Raw genomic sequence first — 16503 nt, forward strand, 5'->3', positions numbered from 1 at the left:
TTACTACGGAAACAAGAAGGAAGCCCCACAGGAGAATCCTGGGCAGAAAAGCACCATCAGTTTTAACACCGCTGCTCTGGCCCTGGGAACTAACAACCTGGACGTCCACTCAAGAGACCTAATCTGAAAGTTGGTAATTTCAAAGATGACAGGAGGATAAATTTACAATGACGGGAAGAAACCAGCGTAAAAAAGCTGAGAATACTCAACGTCAGAACACCTCTCCCTCTAAAGATGATCACAGTTCCACATCAACAATGGAACAAGGCTTGATGGAGAACGAGCGCCTCCTGATGACAGAATCACTCTTCAAGGAATGGATAATAACAAACTTCGGTGAGTTAAAAGACCATGTTGTAGCCCAACGTAAAGAAACTAGGAACTTTGAAAAAAGGTTTGATGAAATCCTATTGAGAATAGACAACTTAGAGAGGAGTATGAGTGAATTAATGGAACTGAAGAATACAATACAGGAACTCCGAGAAGTATGCACAGGTTTAAACACTCGAATTGTTCAAGCAGAAGAAGGGATATCAGAGGTCAAAGTTCAACTTAATGAAATAAAATGTGAAGAAAAGATTAGAGAAAAAAGGATAAAAAGGAATGAGCAAAGTCTCCAAGAAATGTGGGACTATGTGAAAAGACCAAATTTACGTTTGATAGGTGTACCTGAATGCGACGGAGAGAATGAATCCAAGCTGGAAAATACCCTTCAGGATATAATTCAGGAAAATTTTCCTAAACTAGCAAAGCAGGTCAACATTCAACCCCAGGTAATACAGAGAACACCACAAAGATATTCCTCAAGAAGAGCAACCCCAAGGCACATAATCGTTAGATTCACCAGGGTTGAAACGAAGGAGAAGATACTAAGGGCAGCCAGAGAGAAAGGTCAGGTTACCCACAAAGGCAAGCCTATCAGACTTACAGCAGATCTCTCGGCAGAAACTCTACAGGCCAGAAGAGACTGGGGGCCAATATTCAACATCCTCAAAGAACAGAACCTTCAGCCCAGAATTTCATATCCAGCCAAACTAAGCTTCACAACTGAAGGAAAAATAAAATCTTTTATGAACAAGCAAGAACTCAGAGATTTTATTACCACCAGGCCTGCTTTACAAGAGCTTCTGAAAGAAGCATTACACACAGAAAGAAACAACCAGTATTAGCCTTTCTAAAAATACACCAAAAAGTAAAGAGCACCAACATAAAGAAGAATTTACACCAACAAATGGATAAAACAGCCAGTCAACATCAAATGGCAGTAACCCTAAATATAAACTGACTAAATCTCCCAATCAAAAGACACAGCCAAAACCCAATGGCATGTTACATCCAGACCTGTTTCACATGCAAGGATACACAAAGACTCAAAACAAAGGAATGGAGAAAGATTTACCAACCAAATGGTGAGCAAAAATAAATAATAAATAAATAAAAAGCAGGAGTTGCAATTCTTGTATCGGATAAAATAGATTTTAAAGCAACAAAGATATAGTGGTAAAAGGATCAATGCAACAACAAGAGCTAACGATCCTAACACCCAGATAGGAGACTTAGATTCAATGAGACAGAAAATTAATAAGAATATCAAGAACTTGAACTCAGATCCGGAACAAGTAAACTTAATAAATATTTATAGAGCTCTCCACTTCAAATACACAAAATATACATTCTTGTCAATACCACATCACACCTACCCATTAGTTTAAATGAAACATTGATTGGCCATTATTAATACCCAATTTTTTTCAAAATAAAGCAATATTTCCATTTACTCTCCCTCTTTCTCTTCCTCTTTCTTCCTCTCCTTTACTTATTTTTTTTTTCTTTCCTTCTCTCAAAAAAAAAGAAATCAACTTGTAAACCTCTAGATCCAGGTCGGCAATGTCTCTTTCATTGCTTGATTTCCTTTCTTCCCTTCCCTCCCTCCCTCCCTCCCTCCTCCCCGCTTCCTCCCTTCCTTCCTTCCTCCCTACCGTCCTTATCCCCTTCCTTCCTGCCTTCCTCCCCCCACTCCAAAAAAAAAAAAAAAAAAAAAGCTAATATCTATTGGTGTGCTGTATCCAGGAAACCCATCTCACATGCAAGGACACACATAGGCTCAAAATAAAGAAATGGAGGAAGATTTACCAAGCAAATGGAGAGCAAAAAAAAGCAGGAGTTGCAATCCTAGCTTCTGATAAAATAGAGTTTAAACCAGCAAAGACGAAAACAGACAAAGAAGAGCATTATATAATAGTAAAAGGATCAATGCAACAAGAGCTAACAATCCTAAATATAAATGCACCCAATACAGGAGCACCCAGATACATAAAGCAAGTTCTTAATGACTTACAAAGAGACTTAGACCCCCACACAATAATAATAGTGGGAGACTTTAACACTCCACTGTCAATATCAGACAGATCAACGAGACAGAAAATTAATAAGGGTATCCAGGACTTGAACTCAGACCTGGACCAAGCAAACCTAATAGACATTTACAGAACTCTCCATGTCAAATATACAGAATATACATTCTTCTCAGCACCACATCACACCTACTCTAAAATTGACCACATAATCACTCCACAGCAAATGCAAAAGAATGGAAATCATAACAGTCTCTCAGACCACAGTGCAATCAAGTTAGAACTCAGAATTCAGAAACTAACTCAGAACCATACAGCTTCATGGAAACTGAACAACTGGCTCTTGAGTGTTGACTGGATAAACAATGAAATGAAGGCAGAAATAAAGATGTTCTTCGATACCGATGAGAATGAAGACACAACATGCCAGAATCTCTGGGACACATTTAAAGCAGTGTCTACCAGAAAATACATAGCAATAAATGCCCACATTAGAAGCAAGGAATGCTCTAAAATCAACACCCTATCATCAAAATTGAAAGAGCTAGAGGAACAAGATCAAAAAAAACTCAAAACCTAGCAGATGACAAGAAATAATTAAGATCAGAGCAGAACTGAAGGAGACAGAGACACAAATAACCCCTCAAAAAAAATCAATAAATCCAGGAGCTGGCTTTTTGAAAAGATCAACAAAATAAACCACTAGCCAGATTAATAAAAAAGAAAAGAGAGAAGAATCAAATAGATGCAATAAAAAACAATAAAGGGGATATCACCGCAGATTCCACACAAATACAAACCACCATCAGAGATTATTATGAACAACTTTACTAGTTTATGTTACATGAACTAGTAAACCTGAAAGAAATGGACAAATTCCTGGACACCTGCATCCTCCCAAGCCTAAACCAGGAAGAAATCAAAACCCCGAATAGACCAGTAACAAGGGCTGAAGTTGAGGCAGCAATTAATAGCTTACCAACCAAAAAAGGCCCAGGTCCAGATGGCTTCACAGCCGAATTCTTCCAGACTTAAAAAGAGGAGCTGGACCACTCCTTCTGAAACTATTCCAAAAAATCCAAAAAGAGGGAATCCTTCCCAAATCATTTTATGAGACCAACATCATCCTGATACCAAAACTCGGCAGACACTCAACAAAAAAAGAAAACTTCAGGCCAGTATCCATGATGAACACAGATGCAAAAATCATCAATAAAATACTGGCAAACCAACTGCAACAGCACATCAAAAAGCTTATCCAACATGATCAAGTAGGCTTCATCCTGGGGATACAAGTCTGGTTCAACATACGAAAGTCCATAAACCTAATTCACCACATAAACAGAACCAAAGACAAAAACCACATGACTACCTCAAGAGATGCAGAGAAGGCCTTTGACTAAATTGAACAGCCCTTTATGTTAAAAACTCTCAATAAACTAGGCATCGATGGAATAAAATAAAATAATAAAAATAATAAAAGCTATTTACAACAAACCCACAACCAACATCATACTGAATGGGCAAAAACTAGAAGCATTCCCTTTGAAATCTGGCACTAGACAAGGATGCCCTCTTTCACCACTCCTATTCAGTATAGTATTAGAAGTTCTAGCCAGAGCAATCAGACAAGACAAAGAAATAAAGGGTATTCAATTAGGAAAGGAGGAAGTCAAATTGTCTCTATTTGCAGATGACATGACTGTACATTCAGAAGACCCCATCATCTCAGCCCAAAATCTCCTAAAACTGATAAGCAACTTCAGCAAAGTCTCAGGATACAAAATCAATGTGCAGAAATCACAAGCAGTCCTATATACCAATAATAGATTAAAGAGAGCCAAATCAAGAATGAACTGCCATTCAAAATTGCTACAAAAAGAATAAAATACCTAGGAATACAACTAACAAAGGTTGTAAAGGACCTCTTCAAGGAGAACTACAAACCACTGCTCAACAAAATAACAGAGGACACAAACAGATGGAAAAACATTCCATGCTCATGGTTAGGAAGAATCAATATTGTGAAAATGGCCATACTGCCCAAAGTAATTCATGGATTCAATGCTGTCCCCATCAAGCTACCAATGACCTTCTTCACAAAACTGGAAAAAACCACCTTAAACTTCATATGGAAGCAAAAGAGAGCCCACAAAGCCAAGACAATTCTAAGCAAAAAGAACAAAGCTGGAGGCATCACGCTATATGACTTCAAACTATACTACAAGGCTACCGTAATCAAAACAGCATGGTATTGGTACCAAAACAGAGACATAAACCAATGGAACAGAACAGAGGCCTCAGTGGCAACACTACACATTGACAACCATCTGACATTTGACAAACCTCACAAAAACAAGCAATGGGGAAAGGATTCCTGTTTATTAAATGGTCTTGGGAACTGGCTAGCCATGTGCAGAAAGTAGAAACTGGACCCCTTCCTGACACCTTACACTAAAATTAACTCCAGATGGATTAAAGACTTAAACATAAGACGTAACACCATAAAAACCCTAGAAGAAGCAAAACCATTCAGGACATAGGCATAGGCAAGGACTTCATGACTAAAACACCAAAAGCATTGGCAACAAAAGCCAAAATAGACAAATAGGACCTAATTAAACTCCAGAGCTTCTGCACAGCAAAAGAAACAATCATTAGAGTGAACTGGTAACCAACAGAATGGGAAAAAATTTTTGCAATCTACCCATCTGACAAAGGGCTAATATCCAGAATCTACTAAGAACTAAAACAAATATACAGGAAAAAAACAAACCCAATCAAAAGCAGGTGAAGGACATGAACAGACGCTTTTCAAAAGAAGACATATAGGAGGCCAACAAACATATGAAAAAATGCTCATCATCACTGGTCATTAGAGAGATGCAAATCAAAACTACATTGAGATACCATCTCACACCAGTTAGAATGGCAATCATTAAAAAATCTGGAGACAACAGATGCTGGAGAAGATATGGAGAAACAGGAACACTTCTACACTGTTGGTGGGAGTATAAATTAGTTCAACCATTGTGGAAGACAGTGTGGCGATTCCTCAAGGACCTAGAAATAGAAATTCCATTTGATCCAGCAATCCCATTACTGGATATATATCCAAAGGGTTATTAATCGTTCTATTTTAAGGACACATGCACACAAATGTTCCTTGCGGCACTGTTTACAATAGCAAAGACTTGGAACCAACCCAAATGTCCATCGATGATAGACTGGACTGGGAAAATGTGGCACATATATACCATGGAATACTATGCAGCCATAAAAAACGATGAGTTCGTGTCCTTTGTAGGGACGTGGATGAACCTGGAAAACATCATTCTCAGCAAACTGACACAAGAACAGAAAATCAAACACCGCATGTTCTCACTCATAGGCAGGTGTTGAACAATGAGAACACATCGACACAGGCAGGGGAGCATCACACATTGGGGTCTGTGGGGTGGAACTAGGGGAGGGACAGCAAGGGGGGGGTGGGGAGTTGGGGAGGGATAATATGGGGAGAAATGCCAGATATTGGTGATGGAGAGGAAGGCAGCAAAACACTTTGCCATATATGTACCTATGCAACAATCTTGCATGTTCTTCACATGTACCCCAAAACCTAAAATGCAATAAAATATATATTTTTAAAAATAGTACCCCTTTAATTCTCAGAAGTTTCTAGCTTGGACAATAGGTTAAATAGCTCCTCAGACCATCAAAAATAATACTAGGAATGGTCAAACACACAGTAGGTACTCAAAGGCAGGTTGCTTGCCTGGCTAGATGACTGAATGAACATATGAATAACAACTATTCCAATGCCTGCTCAGATCCTTGAAATGTCCTTTTTGAACAAATAGATTTTTATTACTTTTAAATACAGTGAGCATCAAATTAAGCCTAGAGGAAGAGTATTAAGAAATTTACTCTTAATCAGTGGATTAAAATATTAATTGGCATACTGACTGTGGAACAGTAAACTGCTCCACTAAATGTTAAGGATACTTAAAAATTATATCCTATTAAAGGATTAATAGACATATCTCACTTTTAAATCATAGTGCCATCAACACATCAACAATCCTTTTATAAACTTTTTTACATTGGAGTTAAAATTTTACTGTATCATAATGAATTTCCAAGAAACAGGTGGCTCACCTACATAATCCACTCACAAGGCAGCTTAACACGACTATTATGTTACTACTTGAATGTTATATCTCAGTATCTGTCAAGTCTATGCCTAAAAATGACTTGATGGTCAAGTGAACGCACAACTATCAAAAACATGTCCTTCGAATAGTAACTATATGCTGATAAATCCATATGATGGAATATATGCAATGAAATGAAACAAAACTGCTGATACACACAACGACATGGATGGCTCTCAAACGCATTATGCTAAAGGAAAGAAGCCAGACTCAGAAGGCCACGTACTACATGAGTCCCATTTATATGGCATTTTGGAAAAGGCAAAATTATAGGAACACAAATAGATCAGTAGTTGCAAAGGCCTAGGGAAGGGGTTGACTCCCAAGTGACAAAACAGAATACTGTTCTGTGTTTTGATCATATTGATGGTTGCACTGTATGTGTTTGTCAAAACTAATAGAATTACACACCAAAGAGTAAATTTTACCACATGTAATTTTTTTTTAGTTTCTATGGTTAAATGTTATTTTTTAAAGTAGTTTAGATCTGGAAAAGAAAAAAAGAGGCCAAAAACAACAAAATGTTCTCTTCCAACCTTAAAAAGAAGACAGAGAACACTGAATGCTCAAACAAAAGGCAGCTGCAACTACACTGCTCTAACAGTGTAACATCAGGGCCAGCACTTCTTTCAACTTCTGCAGTGTTATCTCCTGGAATCAGACTCTCTCATTTCCATCTAATTCAATCTTTCTAATCTTCTGAATACCTTGGCTTTCCAACCTTGGTTTATCTAATTGAAAGTCTCACATTCATAATTCACCTCTGTCTGGACAATCACTCAATGGCATCCATCCATTTCTTCATTCTTGGATTTCATGTTAGTACTTATACTAATTCCCTTAATTCCTGATTCTACCCAACTTTGTTCTGACTGGTCCCTCAGCTAAACTTGATCATGCCCTCTACTACCCTTCAACTGGAGTTCTTATCTACCACAAGTTAAAATGACAAAGGCTAGCAACTTCATCTATTCAAGTGCTTCAGAAGTGACAATCTCTAAAGTCTCCCTTGGGAAGCTGTATCAGTGTTTTTTCACTTTAATATATATGATATTCCTATTTCTGTCCAACCAAACTCTTGCTTATCCTTAAGTCCTACAGCCTGTTTAGGTTGTACAAATACACAGATAAGCAGTCAACTTATTCCTCACAAAAATCATGCATTCACTTAAGACTAGCATTAAAATTACACTCTTATCTTCCTTCTTCAGGGTAATACCTGATTCCTACAACACTGTTCATCATTTAAGGTTATATTTTATGTTCCCTAAAATCTCTCCAGTTTTTCTACACATTTTTTAAAGAAAGTGACCAAAATGGGATACTAGAGAGTAACAGGCAATTTACAAATAAATACAACGTAATACTAACGTGGGTCCCCAAAAAAGAATACCATCTGAAAAGAAAGATCAGTCAACTATGTTATGGGCCCCTTATACTAAACTACAGAATAGAAACAGAAAAAAATTCATTTTTTGTGAGACGTGGTAGTTCACACCTCTAATCCCAACACTTTGGGAAGCCAAGGCAGGAGGATCGCTTGAGGCCAGGAGTCTGAGACCAATCTAGGCAACATAGAGAGAACTCCATTTCCACAAAAAATTAGCCAGGCGTGGTAGCATGTGCTGTTGTCCTGGCTACTCTGGAGAATTGCTTGAGCCCAGTAAGCTGTGAGAGTGCTATGATACTCCGGCCTGGGCAACAGAGCAAGATCTTGTTTCAAAAAAAAAAATTTTTTTTCAGAACTGGAAAAAACCACCATGAACTTCATATGGAACCAAAAGAGAGCCCGCATAGCCAAGTCAATTCTAAGCAAAAAGAACACAGCGGGGGGCATCACACTACCGGATTTCAAACTATACTACAAGGCTACAGTAATCAAAACAGCATGGTACTGGTACCAAAACAGAGATATAGACCAATGGAACAAAACAGAGACACCGGAGGCAACACAACATATCTACAACTATACAATCTTTGATAAACCTGACAAAAACCAGCAATGGGCAAAGGATTCTCTGTTTAACAAATGGTGTTGGGAAAACTGGCTAGCCATGTGCAGAAAGCAGAAACTGGACCCCTTCCTGACACCTTACACTAAAATTAACTCCAGATGGATTAAAGACTTAAACATAAGACCTGGCACCATAAAAACCCTAGAAGGAAATCTAGGCAAAACTATCCAGGACATAGGAGTAGGCAAGGACTTCATGAACAAAACACCAAAAGCATTGGCAGCAAAAGCCAAAATAGACAAATGGGACCTAATGAAACTCCACAGCTTCTGCACAGCAAAAGAAACAGTCACTAGAGTGGATCGGCAACCAACAGAATGGGAAAAAATTTTTGCAGTTTACCCATCTGACAAAGGGCTGATATCCAGAATTTACAAAGAACTCAAACAGATTTACAGGAAAAAAACAAACAAGCCCATTCAAAAGTGGGCAAAGGATATGAACAGACACTTTACGAAAGAAGACATATATGAGGCCAACAATCATATGAAAAAATGCTCATCGTCACTGGTCATCAGAGAGATGCAAATCAAAACCACACTGAGATACCATCTCACGCCAGTTAGAATGGCGATCATTAAAAAATCTGGAGACAACAGATGCTGGAGAGGATGTGGAGAAAAAGGAACACTTTTACACTGTTGGTGGGAGTGTAAATTAGTTCAACCATTGTGGAAGACGGTGTGGCGATTCCTCAAGGCCTTAGAAATAGAAATTCCATTTGACCCAGCAATCCCATTACTGGGTATATATCCAAAAGACTATAAATCGTTCTACTATAAGGACACATGTACACGAATGTTCATTGCAGCACTGTTTACAATAGCAAAGACCTGGAATCAACCCAAATGCCCATTGATAATAGACTGGATTGGAAAAATGTGACACATATACACCATGGAATATTATGCAGCAATCAGAAATGATGAGTTTGTGTCGTTTGTAGGGACATGGATGAATCTGGAGAACGTCATCCTCAGCAAACTGACACAAGAACAGAAAATGAAACACCGCATATTCTCACTCATAGGCGGGTGATGAAAAATGAGAACACATGGATACAGAAAGGGGAGTACTAAACACTGGGGTCTATTGGGGGGAAAAGGGGAGGGCCAGTGGGAGGGGGAGGTGGGGAGGGATAGCCTGGGGAGAAACGCCAAATGTGGGTGAAGGGGAGAAGCAAAGCAAAGCACACTGCCATGTGCGTACCTACGCAACTGTCTTGCATGCTCTGCTCATGTACCCCAAAGCCTAAAATCCAATAAAAAATTTAAAAAAAAAATTTTTTTTAAGGAAAAAATCACAATAATGGAAGTTTCCAAAGTTGATCTCTGAGCAGTGAGTTTGCTGTTTCCTCACAAACCAGGAGACCCCAATCTTTACCGTCACTGAGGCTTTACTATTTCCCACTCCCAGGCAAGACAAAACTTCTCCAACTCCCACACCCCTAAAAACTCTTCTCACTATGAATTAACTGTAGTTATTTCCCCCATGACAGTCAGGCGGCCTTCATGTGGTTTCAAACTTCTTAGCTATTTTCTTAGTTCTATTAGAGCCCATTGCTAGTAAGTACTTAGGTAACTGTTAAAACTAAGCCCTATAATCCTTTAGTTCCTTTCAAGTCAAAGTATCATTTTTCTGAACTGAAGAAAGGGAGACAAAATTGAGCAAAGGTTAAGCTGAAAAGCAGAGAAAGAGAATTATATTTTTTAAACTACATTTAACCAGTAATTTTTTCCCTAATGTAAATATTTACCTTTAAGATAATTAAGACACATGTATTACATAATAAAACTTATACTGCAAATAATTTTTTAAAAAAAGACAAATCGACAGAAAACAGAACTAATTTCGAAAAGAGAGGATATAAAAGATGGGATTTTAAAAATGGAAATAGACTGCAGAATGTATAGACAGGAAGAAAAGGGTTGTAATCAAGGGGGGAAAGAAAAACAAATCTGTCCCCAGAAAAGCAGCAAAGTTGCCGATGGAAACAGAATTTTGTGTGTGTGTTTCTTTAAAATAAGGTAACATGGCTGCTTGAAATTAGTTGTAAAGAGGTGAGGAAAATGAATATCAGATCACCAATGTACATAAAAGGGCACCAAATACTAAAGGTTTTTATGACAAAGTCTTCCTAAAAATGAAGGATTAAGTAAGGAACAGATAGTCACATAAAACATCTGTGATTCAACAACAGACTTCAAGATTAGGTTGTTCTTCACACTTCTCTGGTAATACGATGAACAGCTGTATCGTGAAAATACACAGAAGATGCTGTATGAACTACTTCTACCTCTTGACCTAAGTCAAGCTAAGCAAAATCCTAAGGGGTTATAAAGTCCACCCCATACCCAAAACCAAAATCTACTCCCACCCCACCTTGGCTCAATGGTTTTCTCCCACTGTGGTGAGGGTGGTTTTGGAAAAGTTCCTCAAATGCCAGGAAACACTGTAATACAAAAAAGAAAAAACAATTCATAAGTACCAAAACGTAACTAACATTTTGGCCTCCCTCTCAAGGAAGATTGGTATCATGGGAAAAGTACTAATCTAAAAACTAAGAAACCAATTATATTTTGCTTGTTCAGCATTCATTCCAAGACTTTTTCTGTAATTCCAGGCAATGTGGGAGGGGGGGTGAACACCAGGCACACCTGGTATGTGTTTCTTAGCTAGTAGAATATAAACCAGAAGCTGCTAAGAGACATATTTGCCACTAATTGGACTGAAAATGAAGGTATCAGAGAAGTTAGCAGAACTAAGGGATGAAAAGAGACATTCTTAATGATATAATTTAAGAACCTGGCTCCAGTTCTTCCTTAAGTACTTTTCCCCTTAAGTTAGTTTATACTGAGTTCCTGTGACTGAAAAGTATGTCTGGCCAATATGCCTGTGTTCTAATTCCACAATGAACCTGAGCAAGCTGTTTCTCATCTACTGGCCTTAGTTTCTTCTTTTATGAAATAGGCTTGAGCCGAAGTCTTCAAAGCTTTTTTAAAGCAGTGGAATTTTGTGTTTCCTTAAAAAACAAAATCTCACTTTGAAATCAAAAATAAAAATGACTTTATTCACATAAATGTATCTTATAAGACCAAATTTACATCTACATCTGACCAAAATCAACGAGAAAAATGTATTTAAACCTTGCTTTGTGGCCAGGCACAGTAGCTCCCACCTGTAATGCCAGCACTTTGGGAGGCCGAGGTGATCAGATCACTTGAGGTTAGGAGTTCGACACCAGCTTGGCCAAGATGGTGAAACCCCGTCTCTACTAAAAATATAAGTTAGCCAGGCATGGTGATGTATGCTGGTAGTCTCAGCTTCTCAGGAGGCTTGGGCAGGAGAACTGCTTAAACCCAGGAGACGGAGGTTGCAGTGAGCTGTGATTGCACCACTGCACTCCAGCCTGGGCAACAGAGCAAGACTCCAACTCAAAATTAACTAACAAACAAACAAACTAAACCTCACTTTGAGACTGATAAGAAAAATTACTATTATAAAATCAAATGTATGATATTTACTTATGACCAAAATCAATAAGAATGAGGCATTTTAATAAACATAAAACCTTAAAATTGAAAACTACTGGCAACAGATAAAAGCTTTGATTAGCCTCTCAGGACTCTTATGCCTGTATTTTGTTTTAGTTGCACATAAATTGAGAATCCTGATTGAAAAAGAAGAGTTGCAAAAAGCAACACGTTTTCCACATCTGTCTTATGCTATATACTATTTAATTAAAGATAAACAAAAGCTTAAACTTCTACACAAAAGAAAAATACCTGACATGATACATTTTTAAGCATCTCCAATTGGTTAAAATCAAGTACATGACAGAATTAAGCATTCAATAGTAAAAAAAATCTCTGAAGTCTCCTAAAAACATTTTTCAGTCTGACCCACATATATTCACTGCCTATAGAAAATGTGATAAAGAATATATTTTTAAAATCTAATTATCTTTTTGCAATAAGCATCCTTCAAAGGAAAAGGTGCACCAATTCCTATTCAGCACCTCAAAATTAAACACACAGAGAAACTATTTTTACAAGACTATTATAATAATCTGTTCAATCTTACTGATAACCAATTTGACAGAGTAGATTATAAAAAGTGCTATAACATGTTCATTACTTCAGAAAAACTGCTTTCAGCTAGAAATGAATAACTTCATCTCTAAACTCAAAAAATGAACAGTCTAACAAAGGATACAATATATTCATTCATTCAACAAGGGTGTCTCCTCAGTGCCACAAGCCACTGTGCAAGCAACTGGGTCTAACAGTGAACAAGATACACACGATCCCTACTTGCATACATTTAGACTTTAAGAGCAGTAGATAACTAACAAAGAGTTTGAAAAAAGAGACCATATGAGTAAGTTAAATTTTTTTTTGAAAGACTGATGCCTACTACGTGAAAGTTATTATAAACTAGAGGGTCAAGCCCAGCAATCCAGAATCCAGTTAGGAGCTACTACAATGATGACAGTCGCTACAAAATAAAAGGAATTCAAATGAGGAGCAACAAACTCAGCTCAAGTATGGGAAAATAAAAAAGCCTCAGAGAAGTAATGTTGCCACTCAATACTGAAAGATAAGAAGTAGACTAGAAAAGCAAAGCAAGGAAATTTATAGATAACCATATGAATGCCATGTTTGGAAAACTTCAAGTAGTTCTTCAGTGAGTCTTGAACAAGTGAATTATAGCTGAAAAGGCAGATCAAGAAAAAGCAGTAAAGAATATTTTATAGGAAGAGAAAGTAAACACCTCCAAGACACTAAGGAATACTTTTAAGCAAGGTGCTTACATGACTAGGCTTACATTTTAGAAAGATTCTTCCAAGGATAGCTAGCCTAAAAACAAATATAAGAAGCCTAACCACTTAAACAAGCACTGTGTTTGCCAATAAATACACTGTCCTAATCTAGGAACTTACCTTGACAACCAAATATGGTATAACCAAGCACTCTTAAATTTCAGAAACCAAGCAACTAGTACCAAGTTCAGGGCACACTATAGTTGAGTAGCTATCAAAACAACAAAAAAAAGGAGAGTCACAATAGATAAAATGCTAAAAACGTGAAAAATGCAATGGTGCCAAGAGGTAAGAGAAGTATAAATACTCTTCTTGATTATACACAGAAATGGGTAAATAACAGAGAAACTATTTTATTCCAGTGTAAGACTACTTCCACTTGTTGCCAATTACACACAGATGCACCCTTTATATATAATAATGAATTAATTAATTGTAATTCCTGACAAGCACCTCAAATACCAAATTTAATACACAACACATCAACCAAAGATTATATTAGAAACAGCAAAGTACAGGCTGGGCACAGTGGCTCGCACCTGTAACCCCAGCACTTTGGGAAGCCAAGGCGAGTGGATCATGAGATCAGGAGTTTGAGACTAGCCTGGCCAACATGGTGAAACCTGTCTCTACTAAAAACACAAAAATTAGCTGGGCGTGGTGGCAGACGCCTGTAATCCCATCTACTCAGGAGGCTGAGGCAGGAGAATTGCTGGAACCTGGGAAGCAGAGATTGTGCCACTGCACTCCAGCCTGGGCAACAGAGCAAGACTCCACCTCAAGAAAAAAAAAGAAAGAAACAGCAAAGTACAACAAAGCTGTGGTGTACAACAGCTCTACACTGGTTAGCTTCCCACAGCTTAAAACTCTCCAACAAGCTAGGATGGAGCAGGGTGGGGGAGGACTTGCTATTTCGCAGAGGTTCCCATTCAATGAACTGGAAAAGTTCTTAATTCAAATATAACAAGAGACATACTGAAAAATTCAATTGTTTTAAGAAAATGAATCCTACCTTTCCAGGGTCATCTTTCGATCGAGGCACTTTAAGGAAACACTTGTTCAGTGACAGATTATGTCGTATGGAATTCTGGAATTAAAGAAGAAAAGCCGTAAGGACAATAAAATCCAAAAAACATAACCCACTTTTAAAAACAGAATTAGAAATCTAAACAACTCTACACTTTAGAAAACAATTACAAATGAAATAAACTTTTTTATAAACTTCAAATTTCAACCTTTTTGACTTTCAAATTATGAATACAAGGGGAAGTTGTTACTGGAAAATAATCTCTAGTGGATTTCATAAAATATATGTAGCATTTCAAGTGTTTAAGAATTTTAATGATACAAGAAGATGCCTGTAAAATGTAAAGTTAAATATTAAATGCCAAATATAAAACTGGCGTATAATACGTATTATGGCATATATTTTAAATTTATTTATTTATTCTTAGAAATAAGCCAGGATGCAAAATGTTAGAAGTTATTCTACACAGAATTAAAAATAATGACTATTTTCTTCACTTTACTTTTCTGCAAGGTCCAAGTGGTCTGTAAGACACATGTATTACCACTTTTTAATTAGTTTTAAAAATGTTAAAAAAAAAAAATTCCACTGCTCTATTACAAAAAAAAAACATACAGAACCCCATTAGGCTCTCACCACAATCTGTAAAAAAGAAAACCACATGGAAAAATATTGGCTACAGGGGGCTAGGAAGAACATCTAGATTCCTCAGTGTAGCAGGGAAGAATAACCAAGGTGGGTAGCAGGAAAATGCCCTTAGAAACCCACAGTCTGTGAAAAAACTTTATTCATGAATAAGTAGGACTATACCACAATTCTTAAAGAATATGACCCAAAGTCCATTTCTTCTCATTTAAATGCTCCAAAACCCATTCCCAAATAATCTTGTTTGTTCCCAAATGGCCAGTATTTGAGAGAGAAGAGGTCCAACTGCATTTGGCCATTACTTAGAATGGTACCTTTTGGGGTCATATTTTGGCATAAAATCTGTTTTATTTTTAATAAAAATCCAGTAGTCTAACAAGAATGCCTATAATAAAACCACCCCATCAGGCACAATATTGAAAGTTTAACATTTTAAAAAGATAACTACAGAATATAAATTCAAGACCATCTTATTACCAAAGCAGAAATTTAAAACTTATGCTTGGGATGTAAACAGCTAGAGAGAAAGATGCTCTATCCCAAAGAGAAAATCCTAGGTAAGCTTTAAAAAAAAAATTATTTTTAAGCTGCATCAGAGAGCTCAAGTTGCAAGGCAACCAAACCACATTCCTAAGAAGAGCAAGGCTATTCAATGAGAAACTGAACACACAACTAAATCACCTTTGGCAGAGCATAGGAAAAAGAGGTGCGCATCATCCAAGCAGTTAAAAAGAAATTAGTTAAAATTCTACAAGCCAAGCATGGGGCTTTTTGTCACTTCAGAGCAACAAAGACCCTGGACACAAGAGAAGTTCCCACACACTCTTAAACTCTTCTCCAGAGGCTTTTACCATGAGGGTAGAATGAGGGTAAGAAAGAATGAGGGTAAGAAAGGAGACCCAAGAAAGTCGTGGCATAAACAGGTAGAAAGCGACAGTAATAGGGAGTAAAGAGACAAAGCCCGCCAACCTTACACAGATTTTACAAAGAAAAACAACAAGTTTGCAGTAAAGACAGCAAAACCTCTCACCTGTAGGACTCTGGCAAAGATTCTCTGCTTCTGGGGGAAGAATGGAAACAAAACTATGGTGCCTCTAGAGAGGGATCGGAAACTGTTCCCAAGACATAGGCAAAGAGATCTGCTGCTGGAGGAAAAGTAGAAGCAAATCCCTTGAACTCTGGGAGAGGTACAGGAAAACTACTTTGGGCCCAGGATCCTACACAGATACCACGTATAGGTCTGCTACACCTGGAGAAGAGACGGGAAACTCCCACCCAAAAGCAACTACAGATACACAGATGACTAGTTTGTCTGAGGGAAAGAAACTGAAAAAGCCCACCCCTCAGTCCAAGGGTCTACATAAGACTCAGGCTAGACCAACAAAACAGAGAAAAACCCTGCCTCTACCAAAAGCATAACACTGAA

The 16503-nt window shown here is 37.6% G+C and overlaps 1 protein-coding gene across 11 annotated transcripts in view; it reads right to left on the reverse strand.

Annotated features, from left to right (window-relative positions):
- The window catches only part of FOXJ3 (forkhead box J3), a 182372-nt gene that overhangs the window by 103099 nt on the left and 62770 nt on the right, over nt 1-16503 (reverse strand). For all 11 annotated transcript variants that reach the window (XM_035251061.3, XM_035251057.3, XM_035251058.3 and 8 more), the window contains one exon: nt 14418-14492. In XM_035251061.3, the coding sequence (XP_035106952.2) occupies nt 14418-14492 (75 nt within the window). The remainder of the gene's footprint in view (nt 1-14417; nt 14493-16503) is intronic.

The sequence above is a fragment of the Callithrix jacchus genome, chromosome 7, assembly GCF_049354715.1.
Source record: "Callithrix jacchus isolate 240 chromosome 7, calJac240_pri, whole genome shotgun sequence".
Classification (NCBI taxonomy): domain Eukaryota; kingdom Metazoa; phylum Chordata; class Mammalia; order Primates; family Cebidae; genus Callithrix; species Callithrix jacchus.